At 32.6% G+C, this 12,582-nt stretch overlaps 2 protein-coding genes and 3 non-coding genes across 5 annotated transcripts in view; 2 read left to right on the forward strand and 3 right to left on the reverse strand.

Moving 5' to 3' along the window:
- Window positions 1–369: 369 nt before the first annotated feature.
- Prosbeta7 (proteasome subunit beta type-4) lies at window positions 370–4,976 on the forward strand. Its single transcript, XM_089712067.1, has 5 exons — window positions 370–598; window positions 1,098–1,310; window positions 1,739–1,874; window positions 4,132–4,277; window positions 4,791–4,976. The coding sequence occupies exons 1-5, from the start codon at window positions 468–470 to the stop codon at window positions 4,948–4,950; spliced, it is 786 nt and encodes a 261-aa protein (XP_089568193.1). The 5' UTR covers window positions 370–467; the 3' UTR covers window positions 4,951–4,976.
- Window positions 4,977–5,556: 580 nt separating this feature from the next.
- LOC149476329 (U6 spliceosomal RNA) lies at window positions 5,557–5,663 on the forward strand. The gene has a single exon (XR_016317896.1). It is a non-coding gene; the product is annotated as a U6 spliceosomal RNA (small nuclear RNA).
- An 849-nt stretch (window positions 5,664–6,512) lies between these two features.
- Window positions 6,513–6,619, reverse strand: LOC149476330 (U6 spliceosomal RNA). The gene has a single exon (XR_016317899.1). It is a non-coding gene; the product is annotated as a U6 spliceosomal RNA (small nuclear RNA).
- Window positions 6,620–7,057: 438 nt separating this feature from the next.
- Np (serine protease notopleural) overlaps window positions 7,058–12,582 on the reverse strand; it is a 42,284-nt gene continuing 36,759 nt past the window's right edge. The window contains exons 7-10 of the mRNA XM_089712158.1: window positions 10,311–10,463; window positions 9,779–9,894; window positions 9,030–9,185; window positions 7,058–8,410 (exon numbers count right to left, since the gene is read on the reverse strand). Coding sequence (XP_089568284.1) covers window positions 8,247–8,410; window positions 9,030–9,185; window positions 9,779–9,894; window positions 10,311–10,463 — 589 coding nt within the window. The 3' untranslated portion in view covers window positions 7,058–8,246. The remainder of the gene's footprint in view (window positions 8,411–9,029; window positions 9,186–9,778; window positions 9,895–10,310; window positions 10,464–12,582) is intronic.
- Window positions 11,284–11,476, reverse strand: LOC149476332 (U2 spliceosomal RNA). The gene has a single exon (XR_016317898.1). It is a non-coding gene; the product is annotated as a U2 spliceosomal RNA (small nuclear RNA).

Raw genomic sequence — 12,582 nt, forward strand, 5'->3', positions numbered from 1 at the left:
ACAAATTACAAATTAAAACAAAATTGAAATGATTAATTTAATAATTTGTATTTAATTTTTTCTTTAACATCAATCAAGATAAAAAGTTTATATAGATTTTTGAACGTAACTAGAACGTTTCGTTTTTCGCAAAATCCATATTCAGATGTTAAGATTACTAGAATGGTGTGTTAATATTTTATTGTATAGTTGACTATTTAATACACATATGGGCTGTGCATATGGGGTTTTAATACCCAATTAATAAAGTGTTTTTTTCCGTCTACGATTAAACATGAAACTTTGATTAAAAAACAAAAGACAAAATAATATTATGTTCAACTAAAAGTAAACGCGAAACGAAACGTTTTGAAAAAGTGTTTGTCATTTTGGTTATTCGCTTGTCATTCTGCTTGCACCCGAAAAATATTGTTGGTGTTTTGAATTCTATAGAATATTTAGTATAGAAGTAAATTAAAAGAAAGAAAATGGCATTCATGGGAGATATGATGTCCCCTGCACCTTTGTGGCATAACGGCCCGTCACCAGGATCTTTTTATAACTTTCCGGCAAATTCATCAAATTTAGCTACACGTCCTTTACAAGATTTCAGAGCTCAGTAAGTATTTTATAAAATTATCTATAATTATCTTTAGTTTGATTCTAGTATTTTAAATAAGTTGTGACTTATGTAAATGGAGATCATTGGATTATAATGAAGCAAGAAGGTTGAAGGCTTTGTAACTATTACAAAGGATTCTAATAATTCCAAATCTTCTTGAATATTAACCGAACACTAAGTTTTTAACACACTCCTACTAACCTGAAACATTCCTATCTATATAATCATCATTTTCTATAAACATTCACATCATATTACAGAAGTATGGTCTCTCCTTTTGTAAACAAACAAATAAACAGAAGTTATATTTTAAACATAAGTAAATAATAGCATTTGACTGGTCTGGTATTACCTATATTTTAATATTTTGTGCTTTATTAACCCCTTTAGTACTATGCTACATTATTATATTTCATCCTCCACTAATTAATAACAATACAAGAAAACAACACACCTAACCTAAAAACTGTAACTTCAAAACATCACCAAATTACAGTTCAGCCAGCCCCATCACAACCACTACATCAGTGGTAGCGATCAAGTTTGACAAGGGCTGTGTGATAGCCGCAGACACACTCGGCTCTTACGGCTCCCTGGCTAGGTTCCGAGATTGTCCCCGAGTGATGAAAGTGAACGATCTGATCATGCTGGGCTCCGGCGGTGATTACGCTGACTTCCAGTACTTGAAGGATATTATTGATCAGAAAATGTAAGTTTTTAGCAAATTGCAAAGGTTTTACTAGTCTGAATGTTATAGTTATGATTTGATAATTATAATTTCTATGTTACCTGTGTAAGTTCAATGTAACATTTGGTATTTTGAAATAATTTTATTTAATTAACTCTTAAATAGCCTTAATACCTGTTCGTAATTATGTCCCTTAGATTAATATATTTAACAATACATGGCAATGGTAGAAGGAAAACAAAAACTTCTTTAAAGACTGAAATAGACTCACCTATTTTAAATAACTTAATTAAATTATCTTGCATCCATTATGTTTACAATTAATCATAACCTAGCAACATATTTGCCAATATATTATTCTCTTCAACATAAGTTGTAGCCAAATAACTCAATCTTCATTTAATGTCTTGCCTAGCCTCTTAATTGAAAACTGAAACATTTCTTCACAGTATTGATGAACAGTGTATCGGTGATGGTCTACACTTGAAACCTCGTTCGCTCCACTGCTGGCTCACAAGAGTGCTGTACAATAAGAGAAGCAAGATGGACCCCTTGTGGAATAACTATGTTGTTGCTGGTATTCAGGTACATACATTATTCACGACTTATATTTAGGTTATATGCGAAAATCTTGAAGAGTTGATAAACTCAACAAAAATATCCTTTTTTGCAAGTTGGTTAAAAATATTTCCCTAGGTAATAGTAATAGTTATAAATAATTAATACTCAATCTGTATGAAAAATAATTCTGTAGTTCCCTTGTTTACCTACCAAGTAAACAGGAATACGGAAACTCTTAAAAAATGTTGTAAGTTTCAATAAATAAATGAAATCATTTCAAAAGTATGGAATTATAACTGATGACATTTACTATTATACAGGGTGTCCCAAAAAGTATGGATGAACTGAAGCCAGGAGGTAGAGGACCTAGAGGGCTATCCGAATCACCCCTATGTATGTTATGCGATTTTTCGTAGTTTCGGAGTTATGACTCTTTTTTCAATTTTTCACTTATCGCCGAGTACGATGAGATTTTGACTCATGGTGACGTCAGTTATAGCGGTAGATGCTTGATTTTTTTTTGTGTGCTAAGCTGAAAGATAGGCCAATTCAGTATGGTAACATTTACTGTCGTAAGATCTTTGAATGGAATAAAAAAAATAATTAAATGCCAAGAAAGATAAAATCACCCAGTAAGTTCACAACTTCAAGGGCCCGTAAAAAAATAAAATTACATAAAAAAAGTTTTCCGTTTGGCATTTAAAAACTTGCTCTATCCATCAGGTAGCTACGCTAAAAATTTTATTTTATTATTCAGAAGGCTTCAATCGAAAAATTGAAATCTAAATGTGATAAGTGCAAAAATTTAATTAACATGATGATTAATAAAAACAAATTAAAACCAATAAAAAGGTGTTCAATTACCAGAAATTTTTAAAATAACCCCGCTGTTAGTCGATTCAAGTGCCACACCACCATAAAAAGTTGTCTTTTAAATGTCTGAATGCCAATTTATCATTTTAATGGTTTCTTCTGCTATTATGAATTTCCGGGTTATTTCGTCCAAATTGTGGCATTCTCTCAAGTAGCCGAGGTCTTTGTAGTATCCCCATTGAAATAAATGAATGGGGTTTAGGTCGAGGGACCGTGGAGGCCAGGCTTTAAGGCAGGCGTCACCGGCGCATGCGCAGGCTGCAACGACCAATCCATCTTACAGGGTATCTTTGCCCTTTAACCTGGCCTACACGGTCCCCAGACAAAAATCCCATTGATTTTTTTCCGTGGGAATACTACAAAAACGAGAGAAAGCCACAATTTGGACGAAATAACCCCGAAATTCATAGTAGCAAAAGAAACCATTAAAAATGATAAAAGGGCATTCAGACATTTAAAGACAACTTTTTACGGTGATGTCGCACTTGCATTGAGCAACAGCGGGGTTATTTTAAAATTTTCTGGTAATTAAACACCTATTAATTGGTTTTAATGATCATCATGTTAATTCAATTTTTGCACTTACCACATTTAGATTCAAATTTTTCGATTGAAGCCTTCTGAATAATAAAATGAAATTTTCAGGGTAGCTATCTGATAGATAGAGCAAGTTTTTAAAAGTCAAACGGAAAACTTTTTTTATGTGATTTTATTTTTTTACGGGCCCTTGAAGTTGTGAACTTACTGGGTGATTTTATATTTCTTGGCATTTAATTCTTTTTTTTATTCCATTCAAAGATCTTACGACGGTAAATGTAACCATACTGAATTGGCCTATCTTTCAGCTTAGCACACAAAAAAAATCAAGCATCTACCGCAATAATTGACGTCACCATGAGTCAAAATCTCATCGTACTCGGCAATAAGTGAAAAATTGAAAAAAGAGTCATAACTCCGAAACTACGAAAAATCGCATAACATACATGGGGGTGATTCGGATAGCCCTCTAGATCCTCTACCTCCTGGCTTCAGTTCATCCATACTTTTTGGGACACCCTGTATATCCAACTAGCTTTCCGCCCGCGGCTTCGCCCGCGTTTTTAAAGAAAATCCCGTTCCCGTAGGATTTCCGGGATAAAACCTATCCTATGTCCTTTCTCGGGTATCAAAATATCTCTATACCAAATTTCATGCAAACTGGTTCAGTAGTTTAGGCGTGATTGAGTAACAGACAGACAGACAGAGTTACTTTCGCATTTATAATATTAGTATGGATATAGACACCTTGTATTAGCCAAGTTAGGAACATTTCAAATGAGAAACAAACATTTAAAATTACAAACAAATTATTTATATTTAAACCAACTTTCCGTCAACCCTTATCCACCTTTTCATCATAATATTCCAGGATGGTGAACCATTCCTCGGTGCTGTAGACAAATTGGGAACAGCATATGAAGATGCAGCCATCGCTACCGGTTTAGGAGCGTACATGGCAACACCACTCATAAGAGACGCTACGGAAAAGGGAGTTTTGGATGAAGACGCTGCTGTGTGAGTACATAAGTTGTAATAGTGGAGTATAATCTATACTAATATATGAAGCTGAAGAGTTTGTTTGTTTGAACGCGCTAATCTCGGGAAATACTGGTCCGATTTGAAAAATTCGGTGTTAGATAGCCCATTTATTGAGGAAGGCTCTAGGCCGGCTATATTACATTGTATATCATAGTGCTAAAACCAACAGGAGCGAAGCAATGCGGTTAAAAAACTAATACGCCCGCTTTGTCTAAAATCTAATAAATTATATAATAAAACTTTCCTCTTGAATCACTCTATTAAAAAACCGCATCAAAATTCGTTGCGCTATTTTAAAGATTTAAAACAAAGGGATATAGGGACAGAGAAAGTGACTTTGTTTTATACTATTTTTTTATTTATTTATTTAAAAACCATATGTTTTACACAGTTACAATTGTATTTATGTTGCACGTTTTACATACATTTGGCTGTTTTATACTATGTAGTGATTGACAGTATATAAAAATTATTTAAAACAAATTTCAGAGCCCTCGTCCGCAAATGTATGGAGGTTCTATTCTACCGAGATGCTCGTTCGTTCCCTCGCTATCAACTTGGAGTGGTGACCTCCGCTGGAGTGACAATACATGAGCCGGTGGAGCTCAAGCATGACTGGTCGCTCGCACACATGATAAAAATGAAGTAGATTGATAATAAAGTGCTTTTTTGAAACGTTTGTTTTATTTTAAACTAGCTTTCCACCCGTTTTATACAATACTTATAATACTAAATCCTTAAACACTATAAAAAACTACTGGTTGGTTTTGAGTGAAAATTTACAGTTATTAAAGATTGTATAAGTGCTTTTTTATACGTGTTTTATTTATATGAATTTGAAGGTTGAGAATTGACTAAATAATTGAGAAATACGAAATATTTGAATAATTACCAACTGTTCTTTGTTTTACCGGCTGTCAAAAGCGAGTATCTCCGTCTATACTCTATAATATGCTCGTGCATTATTCTGGTGAATGTGCTTTATCAATGTTAAGTATCATCAAAATTCGCATTGGTGGTTTTCGCATGAAAGTGTAATCATAGAATTCAAATCTAATTAAGTACTACGAATACAAACGAAAAACTGTGAGAAAAAGTCTGGAAAGTTCAAGATTTAAATTTTAATCTATGGTTCACGATTGGTTATGGTTTCTGCGAATAAAGTCCTTTATTGACATTTTAGCTGATCCTGAATCGCGATGTAGATATTTTTTGTGTCACTGAGTTTATATACAATATTTTAAGTACAGCAAATGTACTCGCTTCGGCAGTACATATACTAAAATTGGAACGATACAGAGAAGATTAGCATGGCCCCTGCGCAAGGATGACACGCAAAATCGTGAAGCGTTCCACATTTTTTTGACAATATTGTTTCAATGAAAAACGTATCAAAATAATAATAATTATTCGTGAACTTTTCGTAAAGCAAAAGTAGAGCACTACCACTTTCCCTACGTCATACGTGCATCGCGTTCAACCGCGTGCAATAATACTATAGCGGCTAAAATAAATGTAGATTATTGTTGGTGAATAATTTATTGAAATCGGTCACGGTGTAATATAGACCGTATATAATGGTGTAGAAAATATTAAATGTTATGAACGAAATAACAAATTTTAATTTTTAGTTCCATTCCCGGACGAAGCAAGTGAATTCTTGAAAAATTTTAAAGTGAAACCACGTGAAACTTTTATTACATCGTCTCAAACTTTTTGGTCTGTGTTACGCATGTCGCGTGACGGTCGGCTGCCGAGTAGGTATAAAGCAGTGTTCGGAACCGTTCGAACAGTTTCACTTTTACCGTGGTTTCATAAAACCACACAGTTTTTATAATTAGGTAACGTTTCTCATGCGTTTCTCTTTAAACTCCAGGAGTGCCGGCAGAAGTGAAAACTTGATTATTAACGTTCAGCATGTTTGATATTTTGGAATGGTATCCGTCTTACGCATGGAATATAAGGGCTAAAAAAAAATAACATCCGTCTTACACTTTTTCGATCAGGCCACGTGTCCTGACGCGAGTTTAAGATTTTATACCCAACGCCGCTAAAGAAGTTTTCACTTCAAAAATTTGCCAGTATTTCGGACCCATCGAAAATTTGCACACTGTTTTGTATAGCTACAGAATTATACTGAATAGGAGCTCGCGTATTGCGTATGTATAGACTATAGAATGAAAACATGAAAATTAAAAATAAAAGTATCAAAAAAATGTGGAACGCTTCACGATTTTGCGTGTCATCCTTGCGCAGGGGCCATGCTAATCTTCTCTGTATCGTTCCAATTTTAGTATATGTACTGCCGAAGCGAGTACACTTACTAAGCTTAAAATGCAGTATATATACTGAGTGACGCAACAAATATGTACATCGCGATTCAAGTTTCATGAAACACTAATCATAACACTAGATGGCGTTCGATTGCCGTAAAAGCGTCTTCTACATTTTAAAATACAATCTGTCTGTTTTATTTAGTAGATGGATCTTTTCTAAAACATGAAAAAAAAATATCTTCAGGTTACTTAATACCATCTAACCTATCTTAATACATATAATATTAGCTTATTAGGTTTAGTACATGTTTTTGTGTAGTATTTAATATTATGGATTAGGTATTTTTAGTTACAATACTTTATGAAAACTGTATTGTGATTTATTATTACGTAGGGATGATTTGAAGAGAAGCTGAGAAGGTAAAGTAAAACAACGTGATATTTGTAGTAGTATATTTATTTATAAATAATTAAATTCGTTGTAAAAATAAAATTCATTTACCTAAAATTATGGCTAGTCATAAATAGAAAAATAATAAATGCATTATTTACGAAAATATCAATTATTTACAAAGTTCTAAGACTACAATGGACGGATAATATCATACGTATTGGCTCAAATTTTAATATTATTTTACTTAATTATCTTAAATATAATAAATTGGAACACAAGAAATTAGAATTTTTATACAAAAAATACAAATACCTTTTGGCGATTATTTGTATGTTTATATTATTAACCTATTAAAATAAATTACATTGTCGATTTGATGCTTAGAAAAAAATGCCTGTACAAAATTTTAATTATATTTGTAAAAGGCATATTTTCAAAAATCATTATCGTTGTGTTTACAAAAATAATAGTTTTTATTATTAATAAAATTGTTTAAATGTTTTTAGCCAACAAAAAATTAATTTAATTACTATACATTTGTTGACAAAATTCATTTTTTTCCAATAACTTAACTTTATAAGTTATATATATAATTTTTAGGAAACATTTTCGTTGTCATCTCATTGATTTTTTCGTTACTTTTAGAATTAAATAATAGAAACGGAGATCGTTTTTATAAAATTCTCAAGTTTTTTATATCAAAATAATATTTTTTACAAATATTATTTTTTTGGAGTATTTTCCGTCGATATACACCAAAATACTGGTAATCTACCGCTGTTCTATCCAGTTCAGTTATTATTTTTAATTAGCGGGAATACCGTAATAAATAAATATATTATTCTGCTTTTATTCGTTTATATGAAGCAAAAGTTGACGTCTTAAAGCAGTTATAAATCCAGTGTGAGAAAGTGATGGCGCTAGACGAACTATATGGCTCTATCTTTTTCCCACTTCGGTGTTCGTATACACTGTAATGTGTAAAAACGTATCAATGAAAGTTTTTTCACAAAAATCGTTATAAAGTCACGATTTATGCGATTTTTTCACGTTTTAACCAATATCTTAACAAAAGTCGTGAGCGTTAAAATCACACTTTGAGATTTTTTCAAATTTTAATAATTCACCTTTACAAAATTGGTATTTTTGACTGATAAAATCACAATTTATGTGATTATTTTCACGTTCAAAACATTTATCTTCGCAAAAATCGTAGTTTTTTCCTTAAAATCACAATTTTTTGGGATTTTGTTTAGTTTTTTCTATTTTTTTTCACTAAAACTGCAATATTTGATTGATCCAGTCTCTAAACTCGGATATTCTCGTATAAACACCCGGCTGGTTGGGTTCCGCACACCCAATACCCCATGATATAACCCCGCCGAGTACAAAACGGTCGTCGCGGTCGCGTTGTATCACCATTGGCCCGCCGCTATCACCTGTGAATGAATGAATGAAGGAATTAATTATTATAATGATTGTATACGTAATATTATGCAAATTAATGGCTGATTTAATTAGGTAATTTTATTTGTTGATGATTAGTACACAATTAAACGAATACAATGATTAAAAATATCGATTACTTTCACTCATTAATTCATGTAACATAATGTAAATAAGTAGTGACTGAATGACCGTAATAAAAGGAGGGAAAACGTTTTGAATAACCACTCTCGAGTACATACTGTCATTAATCAGTATATGAATGAGTACAATAATAATACGCAATATCAAATACTTATACAAAAAAAATTAGAAAGAATACACAAGTGAATTCAATGGTCTAAAATCGTTAAAAACAGGTGATGATGATTTTTGAAGTTAAAACTTCTTTAGCGGTGTTGAGCACTTTTTCTGTAATGGGTATAAAATCTTAAACTCGCGTCAGGACTCGTGACCTGATCGAAAAAGCGTAAGACGGATACCATTCCAAAATATCAAACATGCTGAACGTTAATAATCAAGTTTTCACTTCTGTCGGCACTCCCGGAGTGCAACCCGTCTTTTTTTTTATTTTGTTAAGTAAAAACATTTTTTTTTTCTTCCAAAACTCACCTTCACAGCTATCAGCGCCTCCTTTCTTCCACCCAGCACAAATGAATATATTCGGTATATGTTCATTGTATCCCGCGGCTTGGTACATCGCTTCACACGCTGTATTGTTTATCACGGGTACTTCTACCTCTTGGAGTACACTTGGGAGTGGGCCCTCTGGAATTAAATAAATAACAAATATACAAATTATAAATAGAAAAAAAATTCTATCACGAGGCGGGACTCGAACCCGCATCCATTCACGCCAAAACGCATAAATATATTTCGGGACAATTTTCACACACGACACGATCTGATCCCATACTAAACTTTCGCTTGTGTTATGGAAACCAGATGGCTGATAAACATACATATTTAATTTTATATAAATACGTATATAGATAATTAACACCCAGAGACAGAGCAAACATCTATGTTTATCACACAATAAATATTTGCTCTGAGTGGGAGTCGATCCCACGACCACAGGCTTGGAAGGCAGGGTCACTACCAACCAAGCCAATCGGTCAGTCAAGTAAATAATATAATGGTCGTTCCTAATATTCAAACTACGGTTATACTAGATAGACAGCTACCTCCGATAGCTAGTACGGTTCTATCCATCGCGACAGCTAGTAAGCTTATTGAAACGCCAAAACAAAAGATAGATAGCATTTTCTATCTTTATTAGGGTCAAACCGAAGATAGATACGATATTGGGAACGGCCATAAGTCAGTACAAAGTTATCGTTCATTCGTTCACTACTAACCGTCATACAGCCGCCCCCAGCCAGTCACGTAGGCAGTTTTGCCGACGTAATCGTCGTCATTGTCGGGCACACACACGGGGATAATGTTCGGTTGGAATGTCACTGGCTCGTAGAATCTGGAATAATATTAATTAGTAATGAATGGAATGCGAAATACTTTATTGTAAAGGATAGCTTCCATTAATAATACATAAACATCGCTAAAGGCGAACTCTCCCCGACAACTTGTGTTGATTCATCTATAAAGCATTATTTTTTTATTAAAATTGAAAAATCGACAAGTTGTGTACAAAAATATAATTATATTTTAGAAATATTATCAATTTTCCGGGTCTTTTTTGCAAAAATTTCGTAGGTAGGTATAAGCCTATGTCACCTATTTTTTTAGTTTATCTGCCCAAAAAAATACGAAAAATAAAATACCATTTTCATATTGAAAATTTTTTGGTCAACTTGACTAAACCTTATTATATTAATAAGATTAATATAGCGTATTATTGTAATATAAAATCTTTCTCCTCTAAACACTAACCTCAACAAAGCAAGGTCATATTCAAAAGTAGCCGGGTCAAAATGCGGGTGGCTAGCTATGATCTGCACCCGTCTCTCCGCGAAGCCGTACGGTTCCTCCTCATTCGCTAGATCGTGTTCACCAAGACGTACTAGTAGTTCTGAAGGGGGTACACTGGGAAATAATTAAAATATTAGTACATATTATATAGTGAAAATTGTATAGAAAATATAATAATGATGAATGAACGAAATGAATGAGCACATTCATCGTTCATTTCCACAGGAATCATGGGCAATACTAAACTATGATAATATGTATATCAAGAAAAGACAAATCGGTATATTTTTAATAATTATTTACACAAAAAAAAATACACACACACACACACATGCACACTCAATTCTGTGTGACGTATTTTTTTCGACATAATTATAATATGAATATTTTTTCTAATCACTTTGTATTCAGATTGCTCACGTACTGAGAATTTAATTTGGATTAAAATAAAAATTATTTATTTAACAAAAACTAGTGAACAGGAAGGAAATACAGATAATATCATAACATAAAACCCTACGTGTCAAAGACTTCAGACATGTGACCTTTAAGAAGAACGAAGATTATTGTTTTATCTGAACATCTTTCTGTAAATTGTTATGGAGATTTATCAAAATCAAGATGGTAATTATTTAGTTTAAAATCTAGAAAACACGCTTATAAATCTTATTTTAAATTTTAAATGTATTATAATCGTAATATATTGTATTAAATGTCATGTCCTTATCTTACAGAAATATATACACTGATTTTTCGTTATATCTAATATAATAATTATAATTATTATTCAATATTTGTACATCATGTCCTATATTTTTTGTGTACTTTTTATGTAAAACAATCGATGTACTGCTGCTAATGAGCCTTAATAAAATAAAATAAAAAAATAAAATAAAATATTGAATTAGTTCAATTGAGTAATTTTCTTGGTTTCTTTATATCGGCCGATCCCGGCGGCACTGCAATGCCGAGCCGACCCGTGACGGGAGTGGAGCGAGCCCCGAACATCCCGTCGTTTCACAAAAATCAGTTTAATATACTGGTCCCGCTGTGCGGGAACTTTCAGATATTAAGCTGAAAAGAACAGATACTACACTTTGATCTTAGCCAAAAGGCCGAGAAGCGATACCGAAATTTCGTGGTAGGGGTTATTTACTAGCTCGGGAAAAAATAACAATAGCGCGATCTACAAGCTGACAAAATGCTGACAGCGACATCTATTGCGTATATTGTAAGTATATATGTACTATCATTGAGAGTGAAAAAAAATTATTATTGTAGCAAATTAATAGAATTATAATGTTATATTCTAAGGTCGAGTGTAGCACATTGCAGTTATTTATGCATAATACAACGGTTATTAAAATACGAATAATGCATTTTTTATTTAATGCTTACATTGCAATCGTCATCTTATTGTAGTCGATTGCAATGTTTCGTCTTCATATTAAAAGATTTATAAAGCAATCATATTTATTAAATAATTAATACGCTTTCGTTTTATTACCTGTACAAAATAAATTACGACGTTATCTACTTTTTTAGCTAAATATACCATGTACAACAGTTTACAGTTATCTACCCCTATAAACACATTCTTTATAGTATTATCACCTGAGATTATCACAGTATTATCACAGTATTACCATTATTTCCTACAGTAGTGCGACGAATGTACTTGTGCAGAGAAACGGAGGGGAACTGGCGGGGGTCGGGCGACGCGGGCCGCGTAAAGCAAACACGCTTAGTTTGCTTTACCTAGCGCGAAAGGATGACGCAGTCGTATTTTTTGTGTAATAATTTTATTATACATAGGTACTTACATATTCTATTATGGCGCGCACAAACTGTTCGGTTTACGGATGTAAATCTACATTGAAATCCCAGAAGGAAACAATATTTCAGAAAGATTGTATTAATTGTATCTGTTGAATTAAAATCAAAGCTGTATATGTTGTCCTCATTATTTTCTAATCAGATTGTACATCCCAATGAAATGAAATGAAATGAAATGAAATGAAATGAAATGAAATAATTTATTTGCAGGAATTGCGGTTAATACAAGGTTTTACAATAATATATTACAATAAAGTCCGCACAACTCGCCAGCAAACCGGCATGCAAATATTTATGTGTATTTAACTCACTAAAATACAATATATTTTTAGATTAATTTTAACATTTTACATTACAGTTATTATTATCATCTATCTTTAGTGTTTAAAAGCAAAGA

This window comes from Colias philodice, chromosome 28 (genome assembly GCF_061535455.1).
Source record: "Colias philodice isolate Cphi_HAF_F1 chromosome 28, ilColPhil1 Martin Lab GWU primary, whole genome shotgun sequence".
In the NCBI taxonomy this organism is placed as follows: domain Eukaryota; kingdom Metazoa; phylum Arthropoda; class Insecta; order Lepidoptera; family Pieridae; genus Colias; species Colias philodice.

Bases quoted from the DNA above. Each gene is read 5' to 3' on its own strand.
- Prosbeta7 (XM_089712067.1), top strand. From the start codon at position 468: ATGGCATTCATGGGAGATATGATGTCCCCTGCACCTTTGTGGCATAAC. The intron at 599-1,097 runs GTAAGTATTTTA...ACCAAATTACAG, and splicing joins TTACAAGATTTCAGAGCTCA to TTCAGCCAGCCCCATCACAA. The intron at 1,875-4,131 runs GTACATACATTA...ATAATATTCCAG, and splicing joins ATGTTGTTGCTGGTATTCAG to GATGGTGAACCATTCCTCGG.